This window comes from Heptranchias perlo, chromosome 7 (genome assembly GCF_035084215.1).
Source record: "Heptranchias perlo isolate sHepPer1 chromosome 7, sHepPer1.hap1, whole genome shotgun sequence".
Lineage (NCBI taxonomy): Eukaryota > Metazoa > Chordata > Chondrichthyes > Hexanchiformes > Hexanchidae > Heptranchias > Heptranchias perlo.
Window position 1 is genome coordinate 91,190,870 of NC_090331.1, and position 23,953 is coordinate 91,214,822.

General features: G+C 49.7%; 1 protein-coding gene across 4 annotated transcripts in view; it reads left to right on the plus strand.

Moving 5' to 3' along the window:
• LOC137323958 (fibronectin-like) overlaps positions 1-23,953 on the plus strand; it is a 98,716-nt gene that overhangs the window by 26,076 nt on the left and 48,687 nt on the right. For all 4 annotated transcript variants that reach the window (XM_067988109.1, XM_067988110.1, XM_067988111.1 and 1 more), the window contains exons 13-23: positions 4,540-4,658; positions 7,597-7,765; positions 8,835-9,026; positions 10,908-11,033; positions 11,126-11,215; positions 12,961-13,155; positions 17,859-18,131; positions 19,941-20,207; positions 20,463-20,557; positions 21,719-21,887; positions 23,276-23,362. In XM_067988109.1, coding sequence (XP_067844210.1) covers positions 4,540-4,658; positions 7,597-7,765; positions 8,835-9,026; positions 10,908-11,033; positions 11,126-11,215; positions 12,961-13,155; positions 17,859-18,131; positions 19,941-20,207; positions 20,463-20,557; positions 21,719-21,887; positions 23,276-23,362 — 1,782 coding nt within the window. The remainder of the gene's footprint in view (positions 1-4,539; positions 4,659-7,596; positions 7,766-8,834; positions 9,027-10,907; positions 11,034-11,125; positions 11,216-12,960; positions 13,156-17,858; positions 18,132-19,940; positions 20,208-20,462; positions 20,558-21,718; positions 21,888-23,275; positions 23,363-23,953) is intronic.

Consider the following 23,953-nt stretch of genomic DNA (forward strand, 5'->3'; position numbering starts at 1 on the left):
ATCTCTGTAACCTTTTCCAGCCCTACAACCCTCCGAGATCCCTGCGCTCCTCCAATTCTGGTCTCTTGCGCATTCCTGATTTTCATTGCTCCGCCATTGGTGACTATGCCTTCAGCTGCCTAGGCCCTAAGCTCTGGAATTCCCTCCCTAAATCTCTCCGCCTTTCTATCTCTCCTCCTTTAAGTTTGCTCCTTAAAACCTACACTTTGACCAAGCTTTTGGTCACCTGTCCTAATATCTCTTGATATGGTTCAAGTTTTGTTTGATAATTGCTCCTGTGAAGCGCCTTGGGACGTTTTTACTATGTTAAAGGCGCTATATAAATGCAAGTAGTTGTTGTTAAAAGTTATGAGGTTATATAAACTTAGCTTGTATTCCCTTGAGTATAGAAGATTAAGGAGTGATTTAATCAAGGTATTTAAAATGATTAAGGGATTTGATAGGGTAGATAGAGAGAAACTATTTCCTCTGGTGGGAGAGTCCAGAACAAGAGGACATAATCTTAAAATTACACTTAGGCCATTTAGGAGTGAAATGGGGAAGCACTTTTTCACACAAAGGGGAGTGGAAATCTGGAACTCTCTCCCCCAAAAGGCTGTGAATGCTGGGGGTCAATTGAAACTTCCAAGACCGATACTGACAGGTTTTTGTTGGGTGAGGGTATCAAGGGATGGGGAGCAAAGGCGGGTAAATGGAGTTAGGATGCAAATCAGCCATGATCTGATTGAATGGCGGAGCAGGCTCGAGGGGCTGAATGGCCTCTTCCTGTCCCTTTGCTAACTACAAACAAAAATGAATGAAGCCAGCGATGTTAGATAAAAGGGTTGGAGGGGGGGCGGTGGTTGGGGGGGCAATCGTAGAATCATACAGCACAGAAGGAGGCCGGTCAGCCCATCGTGCCTGTGCCGGCTCTTTGAAAGAGGTGTCCAATTAATCCCACTCTTTCCCCATAGCCCTGCAAAATTTTCCTCGATAATGCTCGTACAGGCCTATTATCCAATTCCAGCAAGGAAGTAAGGCAGTTTGTTGTTTGTGCTGATTAGCATGATTGGCTACACTGCCTAGAGGGAGAAACATTTAATCGTTGTGAAGTAATTATCCTTCATAAACTCACTGATTTATACGATCTGGCAGAGCAGAGCAGTCTTTTTCTTCCCCCTTCTCAAGGGTCTTGTCTTAATGAACATTTTACCTTGCAACTAAAAGGGCCCAGAATGGCCATCCTGAACCCTGCCAACTGCATGCGCGTGCTATTCTGAATCGCAGCCACTTTTGGGTCGCTGGCGAGGCCGCGACCCCAGGACGTGTCGAGGCCGCGACCCCAGGACGTGTCGAGGCCGCGACCCCAGGACGTGTCGAGGCCGCGACCCCAGGACGTGTCGAGCTTGACACCCCAGGACGTGGTGAGGTCACGACCCAAGGACGTGGCTACGTTGGGACTCTAGGACCGATGTCACGTCGCCCGCACGCGTGTACTCCCTCTTTCTGCGGTGATCCCTCCCCCCCCCCCCCCTCCCCCCCTCGTAGCGGCAGGAGGGAACAGTAGTGCTATCCCCAACTAAATGCTCCCGGGTTCTCCCGAGACCCGGGTTGCGACATAAATCACAGCTTGACTCGACGTGAGGAGGCACCGTGACTGTGCCTGCTGTAAATCAGTGGGGCCGGTAACACTGCCCTGAACTTAATGTCTGGCGTGTTTGATCAGAAATCTGTCAGAGAGGTGTCAAGGGCCCCAACTGTGACTGGAAAGGGAGTGCTCTTTAAACCTAAGAGTGCTCCAGCGCTGAATGAATATTCCAGCTTGTCCCCCCTTTTTGGTTGGTCAAAGCCTTCATGGTTAATTCAGACGTTGTTAAGCAGCACAGGCAAATTGACTTAACTCCTGAGTGCTATCTAAGTACTAAAGGAGAAACCAGAGTGTAGAAGACGCTCTGAGCCTTTTAAATCGGTGGTGCTGAAGAGAGACTGTCGTCTTTCAGATCGGATTGTTTTTTCAGATCTGCCCTGTGTCGCCCCTTCCCTCTGGGCCTGTTTTCACTCTGGTTTCTGTTACACATGATTTACGAGCTATCAGTACTGAGCAATCCTCTGTTGACCTAACTGGAGAGCGAGTACTGCAGCACAGGCATTCTGAGGCACAATTTCCCCCCACTTTCATCGAGATTAATGCTGCTTCCCGCCCAGTTCATTGAAAGTACGTTGAACCAGATTGCCAAAAGTGTAAACGAGCCAGGCCTTGTACATGTGTTGTCGCTAGGCCAAGTGCTAATTCTATGGGGATTATAAAATGCATACTTTCAATATATAATCACCAGGTTAGTAACTAGGCAAGACTAGTAATAGTTTCTAATATAACAAGGTTAGTAACTAGATGAGACTAGTAATGGTTTCACTATGTAGTCACCAGGTTAGTCACTAGGTGAGCCCAGTATTGATTTCTAATGTAACTAGATTAGTAACTGGGCAAGACCAGTAATGATTTCACTATGCAGCCACCAGGTTAGTGACTTGGTGAGACTAGTAATGATTTCAAGGTATAATCATCAGGTTAATAACTAAGCAAGGCTGGTAATGATGTCACTATGTAGTCAGATTAGTAACTATGTAAGACTAGTAATGGTTTCTAGTGTAACCAGGTTAGTAATCAGACAAGATTAGTCATGATTTCATTATATAATCACCAGGTTAGTAACTTGGTATGACTAGTAATGATTTCAAAATGCAGTCACCAGGTTAGTAACTAGGCATGCATAGTAATGATTTCTAAATGTCACCAGGGTTATTAACTAGGTGTGACTAGTAATGATTTTGATATGTAGTCAACCAGGTTAATAACTAGACAATACCTGTAATAATTTCATTACGTAGCTGAAAGATGAATTGCTAGTTGAGACTAGTAATGATTTCTTATGTCACCAGGTTAGTAACTAGGCAGGACTGGCAATGATTTCATTATATAATCAACTTAGTAACTAGGTGAGACTAATGACTTCTAATATCTAGTAACTAGGTGAGACTAGTAATAATTTCATTATATAATCACCAAGTTGATAACTAGGCGAGAGTAATGACTTCTAATGTCTAGTAACTAGGTGAGAGTAATGACTTCTAATGTCTAGTAACTAGATGAGACTAGTAATGATTTCTAATGTTACTCCTGGCCAGAAATACTGAGGTTGATTGTAGCATCCCTACATCTGCTCCCCGCCTGGGATCGTTAGGAGGCCATTCAGCCCCTCGAGCCTGTTCTGCCATTCAATTAGATCATGGCTGATCTGTATTAACTCCATTTACCTACCTTGATTCCGTAACCCTTAAAACTCTTACCTAAAAAATCTATCAATCAGTTTTGAAATTTTCAATTGACCCCCAGCCTTAACAGCTTTTTTTGGGGAGAGTTCCAGATTTCCACTCCCCTTTGTGTGAAGAAGAGCTTCCTGACATCACCCCTGAACGGCCTAGCTCTAAGTTAAAGGTTATGCCCCCTTGTTGTGGATTCCCCCACCAGAGGAAATAGTTTCTCTCTATCTACCCTTTCAAATCCTTTAATCATCTTAAACATCTCGATTAGATCACCCCTTAATCTTCTATACTCAAGGGAATACAAGCCTCGTCTATGAAACCTGTCTTCATAATTTATTCCATGTTGAATAGTTAGTTGAGTACGGACCAGGCATTGAACGGTGTCTGTGTGAGGTATTACCCAGAGGGTGCCATCACTCACTGCCAATGGGTGGGGGCGTGCGTAGTGTGCGTTTTGCCCAGAAATTGGTTAAAAATCACTAGAAGTAGCGACACAGGTTAATAAGACCATAAAAAAGGCAAACAAAGCCCTGGGGTTCATTTCTAGAGGGATAGAATTGAAAAGCAGGGAAGTTATGTAAATCTTGTATAGATCCTTGGTTAGACCACACTTGGAGTACTGTGAACAGTTCTGGTCTCCATATTATAAAAAGGATATAGAGGCATTGGAGAAGGTGCAAAAAAGATTCACAAGGATGATACCAGAACAGAGAGATTATAACTAGCAGGAAAGACTGAACAGGCTGGGGCTCTTTTCTTTAGAAAAGAGAAGGCTGAGGGATGACGTCAAAGAGGTCTTTAAAATTATGAAGGGGTTTGATAGGGTAGACGTAGAGAAGATGTTTCCACTTGAGAGGGAGACCAAAACTAGCCATTAATACAAGAGTTACTAATAAACCCAATAAGGAATTGAGGAGAAACTTCTTTACCCAGAGAGTGGTTAGAATGTGGAACTCACTACCACAAGGAGTAGTTGAGGTGAATAACATAGATGCATTTAAGGGGAAGATAGATAAGTACATGAGGGAGAAAGGAATAGAAGGATATGTTGATAGGGTGAGATGAAATAGGATCGGAGGAGGCTCGTGTGGAGCATAAACACTGGCTTAGACCAGTTGGGGCGAATGGCCTGTTTCTGTGCTGTAAATTCGATGTCAACGTCGAGATGCAGGTTCGATGTATGTACAGGTCCATTGGGCCGTCGTACTGTCTAACCAACGGTAAACTGTCTTACAGGATCGGGACCTGTGCAAGTGCTGATCACAGAGACGGGGAATCAGACAGACTCCCATCCCATTCAATGGAACACACCGTCATCGTCTCACATCAAGCAGTACATCCTGAGATGGCGACCCGTAAGTAAGCTAGCCTACCAATGACTAACGGTGGGTGGGGCCCATGATAACCTTGCATGGCCTTGTGCCAAGTGAGTTGAAGCCGTGCAGGAGAAAGGCAGCTGGGGTGGTGGGGTGTTGGTGGCAGGGGGCAGGGAAGCAGAGAGAGAATTTGCTCCGTCTACTGACGTTGGTAATACATGGACTGACATCCCCCTTGGCCGTTCTGCACTCGCCCACTGGAGTCACGGTGGCACCGCCAAGGGGGATGGCAGGCAACGGCCGCTTCCCCCCCTCAAAGTTCTGCCTTCCTCCCGCTGATGCCCTCTGTGACCAGCGCCAACCTCCTGACCAAGCTGCCCCGGGCTCGAAGGCCGCCGCGGCGCATCCTCCGCAAGAGGAAAACGCGATTTCTTTTCTTAACCGCGTCGCGGTTCGAAGCCGGGAAATCGCAGCTCAAAGTGTCTCGACAAACCGGGTGCGCTGGCCTCTTTCTGTGCATTTTCAACACGAAGACACACGAGGAAGTTTGGGGTGCGGAGACGGTCTCCCGGCCCGGACACCCGCTTCAGGCTTCTCGCTGATGGCATCGGACGGGCATTACGAGGGAAATCGTAAACCAACACAACCATGTGCCATTTCACCACGCCATTGACTTGTTCTTGGGACGTAGACAGCGCTAGCGAGGCAGGATTGTCAGTGGACCTGTGGCTCAGTGGGTAGCACTCTTAGCGTCTAAGTTAGAAGGTCATGGGTTCAAGTCCACCTCCAAGAGACTTGAGCACAAAATCTAGGCTGCTAGTGTAGTACTGAGGGTGTCTTTTGGGTGAGGCCTTATCTGCCCCCTCTGATGGAAGTAAAAGATCCCATGGCACAATTTCACAAGAGTCTTCCCTGGTGTCCTGACCAATATTTGTCCCTCAACAACATCACTGAAAAACAGATTATCTTGTCGTTATCACATTGCTGTTTGTGGGATCTTGCTGTGCGCAAATTGGCTGTTGTGTTCCCTACATTTCAAAAAGTACTTCATTGGCTGGAAAGCACTTTGGGACATCCTGAAAGGCAATATATAAATGCAGGTTCTTTCTTTTCTCTGGTCAACCACACAAGATGAGACTGGACTGACATTAGTGAACCAGTGTTTTTTTTTTGAAGTTTTATAGCAATCCACAGGCTTTCACAATCATTTTTGCGAGTGCCAGCCCACAACATGCCTGATTTACTGAATTTATTTTGCCACTGTGGGATTTGAACTGATGACTACTTGGGTTCTCTAGTATAACACCATAACCACTAACGTACCAGAGCTGGTACCCACAAAATGGCCCTTTTACTCACACCCAGTGTACTGCTGGAGGGAATGATGCCAGAGGGAATGAAAGGCCTGTGTGTGTGATACACTATTTTACAAGATGTCCGGTAACTGGCCGAACCCTTGTAGAATGTATCCAAACTCCGAGGTGTCAGAACATGTCAATATTCACCTTCTCATTATACGGACAGAAAACATATCCCTTGTAGCGTTTTGTTTGCTCAGTTCCGTCTTTCTCAAACCAAAGGAAGAAATGTTTTGCACACAGGCCGGCTTGTAGAAATGCGCCTGCCCTTTGACCTCCGTTGTCATCGTGCAAATGGCCTGCCAGGCTTTGCGAAAGCAGAATTGAGTCCAAGCAATGTTCCATTGCTCAAGCGATACGCAGTACATTGGGTGTCGTTTCCAGCTCGCTCTTGGCGTACAAACAGGAGCACAGAAGCTGGCCAAGTGAGTTTTATTTTAATGTCAACAAGTTGACACACATCTCCCATACATCGGGGAACAAGGCCCCAGCCAGGCCTGTGGCATGTGGCCAAAAGATTTCAACTGCACAAAGTGTTTTTTTTGCATCTGATGCATGAGAAATAAGTCAGCTCCTGCACACTACCCACCTGCCTGCACCCCAACCAAAACGGCTCACAGATGTAAGGTCGCTTGGCTGGAATTTCCTCGACAGGTTCTCTTGATCTCCCACTGTCAACTTCACGCCGTTTGTGCCAGGGTTGCCGTGGACGATTCTGACTCCACTATCTCGGGGCGATACGGGTCCCCTTCCACCCCCCCACCCCAGGTTCGAATCCCGGCCAGCGCTGAGTTAGCCGATCTCGAGTTCAGTGAGACGGGTGCTGCAGTTGGGCCTCTGGGTTGAAGAAGTTGGTGTGTTTCACGTTGATACCCGCTGACTCCTGCTGTAAGGGAGTGCGCGCCAGAGCGACCGGCAAGCTGGCCCGTGATGCCCCACACAGTCGAATAGCCGGTCGAGGCTCACACCACGTGAGCAATGGCAACTTGGGCAAGGTACCAAAGGGGCCTCAGGGCAGGAGAAAAGAAATGTTGGTTTTAAAAAGGAAAATGCATATGAAACCCAGCGGCACATTGTACCGTTAAAAAAAATTTCAGAGACGGGAAAAGCAGCCGTTGTGTGTGAAGTAAATGTGGGTGATTGCATCCTTATTGCATGCTTTCTGCTGGTACTTCATAACTTTTTTAAAAAGCCCCTCAGCAGTGCTGGAACTGGTTTGTGATCGCGCATTTGGCCAACTGCTAATCAAAACTGGGGTGAGAAGACTCTTGATGACCATTTTAAAAACAGAGGCAACTGGGAACCTTCGCTCACATGGCTATCCTTGCACGTGTGAGCCTGGGCTGTGTGTCGGCAGGCTGTGGGAGGCAAGAGCTGTCAACTCTAATCGGGCTCTCAGTTAATGTGCGCGTGTACATATAAATACACATACAAATACATCCACACACATACACACACACATACACCCACAAACGCACGCACACACACATACAAACACCCACACAAACGCACATACACACACACACACACCATCTCACACACATACATATGATCTCGAGCTTGCCTGTTGGCTAACGCACTGGATTTAAGTTGGCTTTGTTTGTGCATGTTTTATGCAGAAAAACTCGAGGGTCCAGTGGCGAGAGGTGGTCGTTCCGGGCAATATGCACTCCTACACCATTGGCGGCCTGAAACCAGGCCTTACGTACGAAGGCCAGCTCATTAGCATCCAGCACTATGGCCAGAGAGACACCACCCGATTCGAATTCACAACCTCGTATGTGGCTTGTAAGTAATGCCCCTCCGTGGGCCCCCATTCTCCTCCTCCTCCTCCTCCATTCCTTCTCGGGGGAGGGGAAAGGGGGCCTGCCCCTTCGTAAAAAACATTATCAGATGTGCCTAATGAAAGGCAGTGCGTCCGCTCACCAGAAATGGGCCCGGAGTTGCTCGTAAACTCGCCCTGGCTGCCATTTAACGACAGCTATTGTGTGAAGAGATTTATTTTTTTTCTCTCTCTCGCCCCCGTTTTGTCTCCTGTGTGGGAGCCCCAGCTCCTTCGGAGCGCGCTGTCCTGCTGTTGCCCCTCGCCCCCTCGTCACCATCTGCACAGTGAGCTTCGACAGTCAGCATCGTCTGGTTATTGAACCAGGAGAGGCACAGCAATCCCGCCCTCCGCCTGGCAGCAGGGGGCAGCGAAGGAGCCGAGGCCAATTTTAACGTCCGTCCGTCCCCCCCAAGGCCGTGGATTAAACCCCAAGGCCGCACCCTGAATAAACCTGCCGAGGCCTCGGGGGCCTTTCATAGGAACAGGAGGAGGCCATTCAGCCCCTCGAGCCTGTTCCACCATTCAATTAGATCATGGCTGATCTTTATCTTAACCCCATTTACCCGCCTTGGTTCCATATCCCTTAATACCCTTACCCAACAAAAATCCATCAATCTCAGTTTTGAAATCTTCAATTGACCCCCAGTCTCAACAGCTTTTTTGGGGGAGAGAGTTCCAGATTTCCACTCCCCTTTGTATGAAGAAGGGCTTCCTGACATCACCCCTGAATGGCCCAGCTTTAATTTTAAGGTTATGTCCCCTTGTTCTGGACCCCCCCACCAGAGGAAATAGTTTCTCTCTCTCTACCCTATCAAATCCTTTAATCATCTTAAACACCTCAATTAGATCACCCCTTAATCTTCTACACTCACAGGAATACAAGCCTCGTCTCTGCAACCTGTCGTCATAATTTAACCCTTTTAGTCCCGGTATCATTCTGGTGACTCTTCACTCCACCTGGAGGTGAGCTCTTAACCCCGTAACGCAGCAGTTGTGTGACCGTGTGTGCTTCTCTCTCCTCCGTTGTGACAGTGCCCCCGTACGAGGGCGAGACAGTGCGGACTAGCGACCAAGACATAATTACCGAGTCCTCGACGACCGAGTCAATCACGGAGATCACCTCCAGCAGCTTCGTAGTGTCCTGGGTGTCCGCCTCGGACACAGTATCCGGATTCAGAATCAAGTACGAGCTCAGCGAGGACGACGCCCAGCCTCAATACCTCGGTAAGGCCTTCCTTCAGCAGCTGTACCCCCCCCCGACCCCCTCTTGTTTTTAACTTGCGACCGAGTGAAGACCATAAATGTATCTCTTCAGGCACTTTTCTCGATCCTGTTTAGGTCAAGGGGCTGGAACTTGCTCAATAAGTTCCCTCGATCTCCCGTGACACCTCCCAGAGGCCTCTTGCGGCTTACCCAGCCCCAAGAGCCATTTTCAGCCCCGCTCACTCTTCGCAGGTGGATAGAAAGGACTTATTTCTCCATGCGCTTGCAGCTGTGTGGACTGTGGGATGTTGTTGGAGCCTGGAGCTGGGAGGTTAGCACAGCTCCCTCCCTTAAATTGGAGGGGTTGGATGAAGAACCGAGGACAAAAGGGTATGAGCACTGGGCGGGTAAACGTAAGTGGCAGAAGGGCCGGTAACCAGAGGACGCAGATTTGAGGTGATGGGCAAAAGAGACAGAGGTGACATGAGGAAACGTTTTTTTTACGCAGCGAGTTGTGATGATCTGCAATGCACTGCCTGAAAGGGCGGTGGAAGCAGATTCAGTTCGTGGCTTTCAAAAGGGAATTGGATAAATACTCGAAGGGGAAAAAAATTTACAAGGCTATGAGGAAAGAGTAGGGGAATGGGGCTAATTGGATAACTCTTTCAAAGAGCCGGCACAGGCACGACGGGCCGAATGGCCTCCTCCCGTGCTGTACCTACTGTGAATTGGGAACGCTAACACGATTGGCTGGCCCGAATGGCCTGTTCCCGCCTTGCGACTTCTATGCCATTCTCTTGCACTGTGATGAGAAGGAAAGGAAATCTGATTCCTTTATCAGTCCCAGCGTGTATAGCTCAGGTCAAAGGGCCGCTGGCTCGCATCTGAATCAGACAGGGGGTGGCACTTCCTCACAGTGAACTGTTACCAAACTAGGTGAACTTGGGCACGTTGCAGACTTTTGGGAAACCATTGCCCAGTGCAGAGCAAGAGGCTGAGAGAGTTCCAGGTCTCGTTCCTTTGAGATCGCAATTTTGACAGAACATCTCGCTGCTGAGACACTCGAAAAAGAAAGAAAGACTTGCATTTATATAGCCTCTTTCACTTCCTCAGAATGTCCCAAAGCGCTTTACAGCCAATGAAGTACTTTTTTTTTAAGTTTATTCACTGTTGTAATGTAGGAAACGTAGCAGCCAATTTGCGCACAACAAGATCCCACAAACTGCAAATGTGATAATGACCAGATAATCTGTTTTTAGTGATGTTGGTTGAGGGATAAATATTGGCCAGGACACCAGGGAGAACTCCCCTGCTCGTCTTCAAAATAGCACCGTGGGCTCTTTTACATCCACCTAACTGAGCAGGCGGGGCCTTTGTTTAACTTCTCACCTGAAAGACGGCACCTCTGACAGTGCAGTACTCCATCAGTAAATTTTTGTGCTCAAGTCTCTGGAGTGGGATTTGAACCCATGATCTTCTGACTCAGAGGCAAGTGAGCGACCCACTGAATCACGGTTGAAAACCAGTAGCAATCTTATTTGCCAGCGACGAGGCCTGTTCTGGCGGTATGTGGTACTCAGCAGATGAGAAAGGAGTTCTCCTGGTGCCTTGGCCAACATTCCTCCCTTAACCAACATCACCATCACAGGAGGTCACAGAGATAGGGGTTAGAGAGATTTGAAAAAAAGGATGAGAATTTTAAATTTGAGGCGTTGCTGGACTGGGAGCCAATGCAGGTGAGCGAGCACAGGGGTGATGGAGTAATGGGATTTAGTGCAAGTTAGGATAAGAATCAGTCCTGAAAAATAATTTGTGTGAGACGTTTGAGATGTATCTGGGAGGCCTCGATAAGACAGGTCTTTCTCCTTTTAATGGTCTTCTTTATTTCCTTTGGACTTCCAGATGCTGCAAACACGGCCACTTCTGTTTCCATTCCTAACCTGCTGCCTGGTCGCAAATACATCGTGAATGTTTTTGAAGTTTCGGAAGAGGGAGAGAAGCTGATTCTAACAAGAACTCCCACGACAGGTTAGCCACCGAGGAAACTTTGCATTGGTGGTTTTATTTTTGATCAGGAACACTGATCATTTCCTCCAATAATCTTCTGCCTTCCCTCGCAGCGCCTGACTCTCCCACCGAATACAGTGTGGACCTTGTCGACGAGACCTCCATCACCATTAAATGGTCCAGTCCTCAAGCCCCCATCACAGGTACGTTGACCCTTGTGATATGGTTGGTACATCAGGCTGGAGCCTCTCTGGAGATAAGGGCTGCTGTTCTGAAAAGCAGCGTTCAATAGGGACAGTGTAAGGTATTAGTTTTAACTCTCTTAACCCTTTAATCAGAGGTAAAGATTAACCAAATCTTTAAACTTTTCCAAAATCATGGTTTTTCTTGACATTAAAATACAAGTTTTACAGATAGAAATTCATTAACCTTCATTAGAAGTGCAACTCGAAACTCAGAATGGCCAATTGGCCAATGGACTGTCTTCTGGTCTATCTCCTTCTTTCACTTTTAAACCATTCTCGCTGACAAAACAATCTTTTTCAGTAACTTTCCTCCCTCACTTTCCCATGGTTTACGACAGAAACAGCACCTGGTGTTTACGATGGTTTCCGACAGTAGCCTCTCAAGGCCTCATTATCCATGGCCTTCCAGACAGCCTGAATAAGACTTTGGTCAACCTTCCCAGCATGCCCTCTCGAACAGTCAGTTCCAACAGTTCTTTTAACCAAACTCAGCTCCTTAAGCAGGTAATTAGTCCAGGATCTCTAGCCCATCTATTGGTTTCCTTAAAACTGGTATTGAAAGTCCAAAACTCCAACACACACATACTCCCTCTGAGAACACAAGCTCCTGGTCACACCCCCCTGCGGTATGTCTGTTTGCATATCAGTTGGTATAGTGGTATAGTTGCCCGCCAACATAGCCAGACTGGTGATGGCCACCAAGGCCCGCAGTTCTGCACTCCGGCAAGGAGACTGGCGTCTAGGGGAGGAGACTGGGCTCTGGGGGAGGGGGCCGGTGGGCACTGGGGGAGGAGGCTTGGAGGTCTAGGAGAGGAGGCTGGGGGGAATCTGGGGGTGGAGGCCGGTGTCTGGGGGAGAGGGTGTGGAGGAGGCTGGGGGGGTCTGCGGGGAGGAGGCCCAGTGTTTTGGGGTAGGAGGCTGAGGGGGTCTGAGGGAGGAGCCCGCAGGGGTGTGGGGAAGGAGGCCAGGGAGTCTGGAGGAGGAGGCCGGGGATGGGGGGGGGGCGCCTGGGGGAGGAGGCCGGAGTCTGAGGGAGGGGGCCAGGGGTTCTGGGTGTGGAGGCCGTGGGGGGAGTCTGGGGGAGGAGGCCAGGCTGCAAAAAGCCCAACAGATGCGCGACAGAAATGGCGGCATAACAGAGGCCGAACACGCGCAGTTCCTTCTCCTGGTCCCTTCGGTACGGCTCAGTGGGTTAATGCGATGCTCAACATGGGACTTACTGCCGTACAGACCCGAATGGTGATCAGCCATTCTCTCAGCTGGAGATGCAATGCAATGCAGGGGACTATCACTGGGGCTCTGGCTGGGGAGGGAGTGTGGAGAGGGGGAGGAGGGGTCTCAATTGGCCAGGGTTCCTACTCCGAGAAATTGTAAGTTGGTGCACCCCTGGACAGGATTGGAGCAGACAGTGATGCTGCCCACGGTTGAACAGTGCACCCGACAGTCACTGGCCTGGCTCACAAGTGACGCAATGGGCATATGGGCTGGCGGCCAACGCCCATGGAAATGAAGCCCTGCCAGGATCAGTCGCCAAGTGGAGAGGGGGAAGTAGCAGATACTCCGAGGTGGGGGTGGGGAGAAGAAGTTCTCCGAGAAGTAAAAATGACAGATCAAAAGTTTTTGTTTAATCGTTCTCCATGAAGAGGGAACCAGCAATAGCATCGCTGGGCGCATCTGACGTCTTAACTGTGTTTGGTCTGAAGGTTACCGTGTGGTGTACACGCCCTCTGTGGAAGGGGCCAGCACCGAGCTCATTCTCCCCAGCACCTCGATGAACCTGACCCTCACTGACCTGAAGCCCGGCGTCCAGTACAACATCAGCATCTACGCCGTGGAGGAGAGCCAGGAGAGTGTCCCGCTGGTCATCCAGCAGACTACAGAAGGAGTCCCGCTTCCAGGTACAAAACGACAGGGCCACAGCACCACAACTTGCGTTGTCACAGGGTGGGGGTGGGGGGTGGGAGGGGGAGGGGAGGGGGAGAGGGGAAGAACGTCTGAGGGCTTAGCATGGAGGGTGGGAAAGTTGCAAGCGGATGGCCAAGCAGATGAAGGGAAGGAGGTGGGAGGGAGAACCAAAGACTGGTTGAAGAAGTAGGTTTTGAAGGAGGTGAGACATCGTCAAAACAGAGCGGGTTAGAGGGGTGTGTTCCAAAGAGTAAGGGTCAGCTTCAGATGGTGGAGGTGGGGGAAGCAGTAAAGGTTGAAGGAATGGAGGCCGCCCAGAAGGGATAACTCTCATAATGTGGGAAGTGACATTGAATGGGATTTGAGTTGCTCCTGGTGTAGACGGGATCTCGGGTAGCGCAATGTCTCGATCTGCTTGGAGATACTGTTGCACGTTCGATGAGAGGAATCGGCCAATAGTGGACCAAAATGGCTTGACTCTTTTCACTTAAAAGCCTTCTAGATGGAACTATTGGCTCGATTCTCTATAGCAAGGGACAGCTGTGACTCAAGTGGGTAGCGCTCCCTCCTCTCAGTCAGAAGGTTGTGGGTTCAAGTCCCACTCCAGAGACTTCACCACAAAATCTGGGCTGACACTCCAGTGGAGCACTGAGGGAGTGCTGCACTGTCTGAGGTGCCGTCTTTTGAATGAGACATCAAACCGAAGGCCCATCTGCCCTCTCAGGTGGACGCAAAAGACCCCATGGCACGATTTTCCCTCCAGAAGAAACTTGCAAGAAAGAACTTGCATTTATATATTGCTTTACACGACAGGACATCGCAGGGCACGTCACAGCCCAGGAAATACTTTTAGCTGTGGCTCAGTGGTAGCACTCTCGTCTCTGGGGAAAGGAATCAAAAGTGAAGGCTATGGTGATAGGGTTGGATGAAGTTGGGCGAGAGGAGGCTGGTGTGGAACACTGGCATGGTTGGGCCAAATGGCCTGTTTGCGTGCTGTAAATCCCACGTAAAGCGTTGCGTGGAGCTTTTACTGAGTTCGAATTATCCTCTCGATAGTCAGAAGGCAACTGGGAAGAATTCCCTCGGAGGAGAAAGTCTTCTTGAACATTCGGTCCAAAACCTTGACAGCGAGATCTGTTTATTCTCTCTCTTCAATTCAAGAGTTCTGCTGACACAAGCCATTTTCAAAAATTGTGAAATGTTGTTTTCGCAGAAAGTAATTTAAAGTGAAGTTGCGAGCAAAAGGTCAAGAATGAGCTGTCGCCAAGAGCAGTAGGGGGTGGTGGTGGGGGGGTGGGGAGAGAATGAGTGGACAGGAAACAGCTGGGCTGCCTAGGGTAGCCAGGTCTCCAAGGCACAGCTAGAGGGGTCGATGAAGACCATCACAAACACCAATCGGGATTGGCGAGAGACAATCCTAGCGGTCTCCGTGCCCTTTCTCCGTGGTGTAATGACGACCGCCCTGAAATATCGGCTTACATCCCCTCGGGAATAGTCGGGTGGCTAGACCGCAAGAACCACAGGGAGACAGGAATGCACAGAAAGTTCGGGATTTGTTCTGCTACAAGCCTCCATGACCATATAGGGGCAAAACCATTCTGCCAGGAATCTCCCTTGTCGGATGGAGCCTAATGATACCAAGATTGTGCTGTCTGCCTCCAAGTCAGGCTGACGAATGGTTACTCGGTGCAAAGATCTGTCTGCAGCCAAGCTTCCGCAGGGAAGCATTTGCCTGATGATAAAATCTCCTTAGTTTTGAAGACGTGATGTAAGTGTTCTTTGCCTCGAGAGGACTGACGAGTGAACTGTCGGTACTGGGTACAAAGTTCGCTCCAGTCCTGAAATTCCTGCTCTTGGGAGCCCTCTCCCATCAGCATTTCTTTGGTTTTAGTGTGGACTCCTCCTCTTTACGCCCTTATATCGCGCCTCAGGATGTCCCAAAGTGCTCCACAACCAATGAAGTACTTTTTTGAAGTTCAGTCACTGTTGTAATGTAGGGAAACACGGCAGCCAGTTTGTGCACAGCAAGATCCCACAAACAGCAATGAGATAAGCAGAGGCGTTCGTTAGTGGGACAAACTCTTGTCCTGTCCCAGTTTGAACTGACACTCTCTTGTCCCGTCACAGTTTGAACTGACTCTCTTGTCCCGTCACAGTTTGAACTGACTCTCTCTTGTCCTGTCCCAGTTTGAACTGACACTCTCTTGTCCTGTCCCAGTTTGAACTGACACTCTCTTGTCCCGTCACAGTTTGAACTGACACTCTCTTGTCCCGTCACAGTTTGAACTGACTCTCGTGTCCCGTCACAGTTTGAACTGACACTCTCTTGTCCCGTCACAGTTTGAACTGACACTCTCTTGTCCCGTCACAGTTTGAACTGACACTCTCTTGTCCCGTCACAGTTTGAACTGACACTCTCTTGTCCCGTCACAGTTTGAACTGACACTCTCTTGTCCCGTCACAGTTTGAACTGACACTCTCTTGTCCCGTCACAGTTTGAACTGACACTCTCTTGTCCCGTCACAGTTTGAACTGACACTCTCTTGTCCCGTCACAGTTTGAACTGACTCTCGTGTCCCGTCACAGTTTGAACTGACACTCTCTTGTCCCGTCCCAGTTTGAACTGACACTCTCTTGTCCCGTCACAGTTTGAACTGACACTCTCTTGTCCCGTCACAGTTTGAACTGACACTCTCTTGTCCCGTCACAGTTTGAACTGACACTCTCTTGTCCAGTCACAGTTTGAACTGACACTCTCTTGTCCCGTCACAGTTTGAACTGACACTCTCTTGTCCCGTCACAGTTTGAACTGACACTCTCTTGTCCTGTCCCAGTTTGAACTGACACTCTCTTGTCCCGTCACAGTTTGAACTGACACTCTCTTGTCCCGTCACAGTTTGAACTGACTCTCGTGTCCCGTCACAGTTTGAACTGACACTCTCTTGTCCTGTCCCAGTTTGAACTGACACTCTCTTGTCCTGTCCCAGTTTGAACTGACACTCTCTTGTCCCGTCACAGTTTGAACTGACTCTCTCTTGTCCCGTCACAGTTTGAACTGACTCTCGTGTCCTGTCCCAGTTTGAACTGACACTCTCTTGTCCTGTCCCAGTTTGAACTGACACTCTCTTGTCCTGTCCCAGTTTGAACTGACACTCTCTTGTCCTGTCACAGTTTGAACTGACACTCTCTTGTCCTGTCACAGTTTGAACTGACACTCTCGTGTCCTGTCCCAGTTTGAACTGACTCTCGTGTCCTGTCCCAGTTTGAACTGACACTCTCTTGTCCCGTCACAGTTTGAACTGACTCTCGTGTCCCGTCACAGTTTGAACTGACACTCTCTTGTCCCGTCCCAGTTTGAACTGACACTCTCTTGTCCCGTCACAGTTTGAACTGACACTCTCTTGTCCCGTCACAGTTTGAACTGACACTCTCTTGTCCCGTCACAGTTTGAACTGACTCTCGTGTCCCGTCACAGTTTGAACTCACAAGGAAGGGGAGGGAGGAAGGGGAGGGAGGAAGGGGAGGGAGGAAGGGGAGGGAGGAAGGGGAGGGAGGAAGGGGAGGGAGGAGGGGGAGGAGGAGGGGGAGGAGGAGGGGGAGGAAGGGGAGTAGGAGTAGGAGGGGGAGGAGGAAGGGGAGTAGGAGTAGGAGGGGGGGGAGGAAGGGGAGTAGGAGGGGGGGGAGGAAGGGGAGTAGGAGGGGGGGGAGGAAGGGGAGTAGGAGGGGGGGGAGGAAGGGGAGTAGGAGGGGGAGGAAGGGGAGTAGGAGGGGGAGGAGGAGGGGGAGGAAGGGGAGTAGGAGGGGAAAGGGAGTAGAAGGAGGAGGAAGGGAGAGGAGGGGAAGGGGAGTAGAAGGAGGAGGAGGGGAAGGGGAGTAGAAGGAGGAGGATGGGAGAGGAGGGGAAGGGGAGTAGAAGGAGGAGGAAGGGAGAGGAGGAGGAAGGGGAGTAGGAGGAGGAGGAAGGGGAGTAGGAGGAGGAGGAAGGGGAGTAGGAGGAGGAGGAAGGGGAGTAGGAGGAGGAGGAAGGGGAGTAGGAGGAGGAGGAAGGGAGGGGAGGGGAAGGGGAGTAGAAGGAGGAGGAAGGGAGAGGAGGGGAAGGGGAGTAGAAGGAGGAGGAGGGGAAGGGGAGTAGAAGGAGGAGGAAGGGAGAGGAGGGGAAGGGGAGTAGGAGGAGGAGGAAGGGGAGTAGGAGGAGGAGGAAGGGGAGTAGGAGGAGGAGGAAGGGAGGGGAGGGGAAGGGGAGTAGAAGGAGGAGGAAGGGAGAGGAGGGGAAGGGGAGTAGAAGGAGGAGGAGGGGAAGGGGAGTAGGAGGAGGAGGAAGGGGAGTAGGAGGAGGAGGAAGGGAGGGGAGGGGAAGGGGAGTAGAAGGAGGAGGAAGGGAGAGGAGGGGAAGGGGAGTAGAAGGAGGAGGAGGGGAAGGGGAGTAGGAGGAGGAGGAAGGGGAGTAGGAGGAGGAGGAAGGGGAGTAGGAGGAGGAGGAAGGGGAGTAGGAGGAGGAGGAAGGGGAGTAGGAGGAGGAGGAAGGGAGGGGAGGGGAAGGGGAGTAGGAGAAGGAGGATGGGAGAGGAGTAGTAGGAGGAATGGGAGGAGGAGGAGGAGGAAGGGGAGTAAGAGGCGAGGAAGGGAGAGGAGGAGGGTGGTTTGTGTGGTAAAGTTGCCATGACCCTGCCTTTCTCACCACGAGCCTGTCTTTCAGTTGTGATGGAGGCGCCCACGAACCTGCAGTTCATCGATGTCACCGAGACCAAGATTACCATCATGTGGATGGCACCGAATGCCGAGATCACGGGTTACCGAATCACCGTCCTCCCGCTGGGCCTGCCCAGACGGCCCTCCTTCGAGCTGCCGAGCTCCAGGAACAGCTTTGCCGAGGTCACTAGCCTGCTGCCCGGCACCACCTACCGCTTCCAGATCTATGCAGTGAACCGTGAGGCTGAGAGCACGCCGCTGATTGGGGAACAAAGCACCAGTAAGTGCGGGGCTCCCTCCACCGTGGTGGGTGGCTGAGGCAGCCAGAGAGCCATCAAAATTGGCCTCAGCACCCTTTTGGGTGTTGCGGGGGGGGGGGGCCGCGGAATATCACCTAAGGGGGCCTGCTCTTGATCGCCGTCCGGTGACGTCCCTGCTGGAAAGCGCACGTGCGAGACCTCACCGGACGGCAGGATTGGGCTCGGGCGCGATGCTCTGCACCCCACGGTCGAATGGTGCCTCGACGCTCAATCGTCCTCTCAATGGGCACGCAGACAAAGAGCCGAGACAGTTGCCGTGGAACCATGCGACAGCAAGGGAGAGAAAGGAAGGAAGATTTGGAAAAGCATAAGCACATTTTACGTACCTCATAGAATCAGACAGCACAGAAGGAGGCCATTCGGCCTGTCATGCCTGTGCCGGCTCTTTTGAAAGAGTTATCCAATTACTCCCACTTTCACCATAGCTCTGCAAATTTTTCCTTTTCAAGAATATACCTAAATTCCCTATTGTGGCTCGCTATAGATTCCAGTTAGTAAATAGCAGTGTCGTTTTGTTATAGTTGTACAGCTCCCATTGGTTTTGAGCCCCTTACATTGATTAGTGTTTTTTTTTCATTTCTCTTGGCCCAGAGTGGGTGGAATTGCTGCCCTGGGGAGCCTGGATCTAGGAGGGACACTGGGCAGGGGCGAGCAGCATTTACCCTCTCCCTGTCGGGCTGATCCATCACCTCTCCTCCCCGAGCCCAGCTGCTTCCTGCCATTCACACTCAGCGCCTCGCGGTCCCAGCACCCTGACATATCCAAACCGCTCCGATGGGGGAGGTCAGAAGCTCATTCTGAACGGTCACAGGCAAAACCTCCTTCAGAGGGTTACTGCTGGGACTCAATGCAAATGTGGTCAAACTGTTTAAACAAGGATTGCATTTATATAGCGCCTTTCACAACCTCAGGATGTCCCAAAGCGCTTTACAGCCAATGAAGTACTTTTGAAGTGTAGTCACTGTTGTAATGTAGGAAACGCGGCAGCCAATTTGCGCACAGCAAGATCCCACAAACAGCAATGTGATAATGACCAGATAATCTGTTTTAATGATGTTGGTTGAGGGATAAATATTGACCAGGACACTGGGGAGAACTCCCCTGCTCTTCTTTGAAACAGTATTTGCCCTTATATCAGTATTTGCCCTTATATCTAGATGCTGGGCAAAAGTTCAATACTGCAGATGTTAAAAAGCCTCAAGTCTCAGAAGGTTGTGGGTTCAAGTCCCAGTCCAGAGACTTGAGCACCAAATCCAGGCTGATACTCCAGTGCAGTACTGAGGGAGTGCTGCACTGTTGGAAGTGCCGTCTTTTGGATGAGATGTTAAACCCCGCCTGTTCTATCAGGGGGACATAAAAAATTCCATTGCACTATTTTGACGAAGAGCATGAGAGTTCTCCCCGATGTTCTGGCCGATATTTATCCATTAACCATTTAAACCAACTCATCTAAAACAGATGTTCTGATCATTATCACATTGCTGTTTGTGGGATCTCGCTGTGCGCACATTGGCTGCTGCATTTCCTACATTACAACATTGACTACACTTCAAAAAAAAGTACTTCATTGGCTGTAAAATGCTTTGGGACGTGCTGTCTTTCTTTTCTTCTTCCTTGGACTTGGGGTCCTTGTTAAGAGTTGTCTACTGCTGGAGGCTTGGTCCCGCACTTATAATTCCTTCGGGCTGTGTGCTCCCGTTCACGGTATCGCACTGCGTTTGCGTTTGCGTGAAGTTAACACCCTTCGTGTTTTGTATTTTTTCAAACAGAACTTGACGCTCCAACCCACCTCGAGTTCAGAAACATCACAGAGACCTCGGCGCTGGTGACCTGGACAGCACCTCAAGCCACAATTACCGGCTACCTCCTCACCTGGGGTCCAACGACCATAGGGCAACCCAAAAGGCTCGACCTTAGGCCGACCGTTGCCCATTATCCTCTGTACAAGCTGCAGCCAGGGACCGAGTACATCGTCGCTCTCACTGCAAAGAAAGACGACCTGTCAAGCCAGAGAATCCACAGTATTCTAACAACCTGTAAGTCTTCCACTCTCTGTCTCTTCTGACCTCCCTCCCTCCATCTTCAATTCTGAACCTTTCTCTCCTCCTGCCGTCGCACCCAGTGGGGGGCCATTTTGACTCATTGCACCCGGCATCAGCCGGGGGCTGTAATGGACTCAAAATGGGGCCGGTAGCCGTACCGTTTCCCCGTTACTCTCAACAATGCGGCCGGCGACATTTTGAAAGGGGCCATCAAATCTGTATTTAACTCATTCTTTTTGCTTATTGCAGTGGAGGCCATGGGCCCAGTACCTAACTTTAACACTGAGGTGACCGACACTGCTATTATAATCACCTGGACACCCATGCCCAGGATATCGTTCAAGGTAGGAGCATCTAGGATTTATTAATTCTAGAATGTATGTTCAGTTATGAAGAACTTGGAGCAGACACACTATTAGGAGTGTTTAAAATCATGAAAGGATGGTACTGGGTAGATAGAAGCAAGACTGTTTTGCAGTAGTTGAGGGATCAAGAATGAGGGACCATATATACAAGATTAAATGTAAGAGATTTAGAATAAAGTACAGGAGAAACTTTTTTGCTGTCAGCCGTGGCTCATTTGGTAGCACTCTTGTCTCTTGAGTCGTGGGTTCAAGTCCCACTCCAGAGCCTTGGGCACACAATCTAGGCTGACACTCCCAGTGCAGTACTGAGGGAGTGCTGCACTGTGGGAGGTGCCGTCTTTCAGATGAGACGTTAAACCGAGGCCCCGTCTGCCCCCTCAGGTGGATGTAAAAGATCCCATGACACTATTTCGAAGAAGAGCAGGTGAGTTCTCCCCGATGTCCTGGCCAATATTTATTTCTCAACCAACATCACTAAAACAGATTATCTAGTCAAGATCACATTGCTGTTTGTGGGATCTTGCTGTGCGCAAATTGGCTGCTGCGTTTCCCATATTACAACAGTGACTACACAAAGTACTACATTGGCTGTAAAGTGCTTTGGGATGAATTGAGGTCATGAAAGGCTCTATAGAAATGCAAGTCTTTCTTTTAAACACAACTTAAAACCCAGGAAATGAAAGTTTTTTGGATTTGCGTTTGTGAATAGTGCAATTTTTGAGAGTCAGTAGGGGTGAAATTGGACCTTGTTTTTTATCAAGGGTTTTAATATAGTAGAGAGGGACAAACTGTTCACTCTGGCAGGAGGGTCAATAACCAGAGGACATAGATTTAAGGTAAATTGACAAAAGACCCTGAGGAGAGATGAGGATAGGTTGTTTTACACAGCGAGTTGTTCTGATCTGGAATCCTCTGCCTGAAAGGGTGGTGGAAGCAGATTCAATGGTAACTTTCAAAAGGGAATTGGATAAATACTTGAAAAGGAAAAATGTGCAGGGCTATGGGGAAAGAGCAGGGGAGTGGGACTAATTGGGTAGCTCTTTCAAAGAGCCGGCACAGGTGCAATGGGCCGAATGGCCTCCTTCAGTGTTGTATATCATTCTATGATTCTCTTTCGCCGCCTCATTTTATTCTCACTAGGTCGGAGTCCGGCCTACCCAAGGCGGGGAAGCCCCTCAAGAAGTGACGACCGAGTCCGGGACTATCATCATCTCCAGCCTGACCCCCGGTACAGAGTACACCATTTCCATCTCACTGCTGGTGAACGACCAGGAACGGGACAGTCCCATCATCAAGAACGTCATCACCGGTGAGTCTCACACCGACCACAGCGAGGAACATATCATGATTACAAGCTGATGGCCTCGTCCCTCCCTATCTCTCTGACCTCCTCCAGCCCTACAACCCTCTGAGATCTCTGCGCTCCTCCGATTCTGGCCTCTTGCGCATCCCCGATTTTCATCACTCCACCATTGGCTGCTGTCTAGGCCCTAAGCTCTGGAATTCTCTCCCTAAACCTCTCCGCGCTCTCTACATCTCTCTCCTCCTTTAAGCCGCTCCTTAAAAACCTATCTCTTTGACCAAGCTTTTGGTCACCTGTCCTAATATCTCCTTATGTGGTTCGATGTCACATTCTGTTTGGTAACACTCCTGTGAAGGGAATTGGGATATTTTACTATGTTAAAGGAGCTACATCAATGCAAATTGCTGTTGTTGCGTTCCCGAGATTCGATCAGCCAAAAACTCGTCATGTTCACATTGAACGGTATTTTTCTGTCACGAAACTGGTTTTTGCAGTCGTCGGGAGGTGTCTCTCGCAATTTTCATGTCTGTTGACCTCCAGTAGAAATGAAAATGGGGAGAGATCTGTAACGGGCGGCCTGATCCAAGATCACCTGTTTACAACTGTCGTCCAAATTACTCCCTGACGACTCTTAGCAGGCTGGAGTAGCCGAGCTGATTCTAGTTCAGACTTAATTTTTCCAATGCATCAGCCGTTACGGTGATAGAAGTACTTTGATTAGCTGAAGGACACTTGGTAGAAACAATGTGTTGTTAAACGATTGTTGCCTAATCTGTTTTTAAAAAAAAGGTTTGAGGGTAAATTTTACAAATGCAGGCCTTGGGCCTAGACCCACGCCCACCATGAGGGGAGTGTTGGGAACCGTGAGTCCGCCATTTCTCGTGATCCACGGCTGCCAGCTCGGAGCAGCACGATGCAAACTTTGCAATATTGACTCTAAACCCACCTTAAAGGGACTCGCCCCTCAGTTTAATACAGCAGCAGATATAACTGAGAAAGGAATTGAAGGAGATGTAGATTGGGTGAGATGAAGTAAATAGAGTGGGAGGAGGCTTGTATGCACCAGTTGGGGCCGAATGGCCTGTCCCTATGCTGTAAAATTCGATGTAATTCGCTGCCTAAGCTCTAAGCTCTGGAATCCTCTCCCTAAACCTCTCCCCCTCTCTACCTCTCTCTCCTCCTTTAAGACACTCCTTAAAACCTACCTCTTTGACCGAGCTTTTGGTCACCTGTCCTAATATCGCCTTATGTCGCTCGGAGTCAAATTTTGTTTGATAATCGCTCCTGTGAAGCGCCTTGGGACATCTTACTGTGTTAAAGGTGCTATATAAATGCAAATTATTTTTATTGCAGTTGGCATTGTGTGAATTCTCTCTCTTTTTGTATCTATGTAGAACTCTCCCCGCCCACCGACCTGCATGTCGAAACTAATCCCACCACCGGGGAACTGACAGTGACTTGGCAAGAGGGCCCCTCACCAGGTAAAAACCCACCACAGACTCAGGGGTTTCTTTTGCTTTTGCTTTCGGCGGGGTGGTGGGTGGGGGGGTTCACCTGGAAGGGAAAGTCCACCGGAGTAATCCCTGTGCGGCAGCAGCATTCAGTTGCATCGCGTGTCTTGTCCTAATGTACGTCACGCGCATCTGACGGACGGTTACCAACGGGAGCCAGAACGTCTGCAGCTTCTTAACTGACCTGCCCACCGAGCACAAGCCGGGGTTCTGACCCTCGGGGCGGGCCTGCACCTGACTCGAGCATTCGTTTCAAGAGGGGGCGGCCGCGCCTTAAAGGGACACGCTCCTTCCTCTTAGCAGCGGAATAATACGCTGCTGCCGTGTTCCTGTCATTTTTCTTTTCGAACCTCAGACTTGCAGTGAGCGGGACGCTCATTAATATACAGCGCACAATGCCCGTGCTTTTACAAGAAGGTCACGTCCTGCCATTTCCTGCCACGCCCGGGTATTAGGTTTAAGCTGGTGAGATTTAAATTTCCAGATACTTACCCACTGTTACTTTTCCGGTCCTCCCAGCTTCCGATTTTCATGTCCAACAAGTGGGGGTGAAAAGGATGG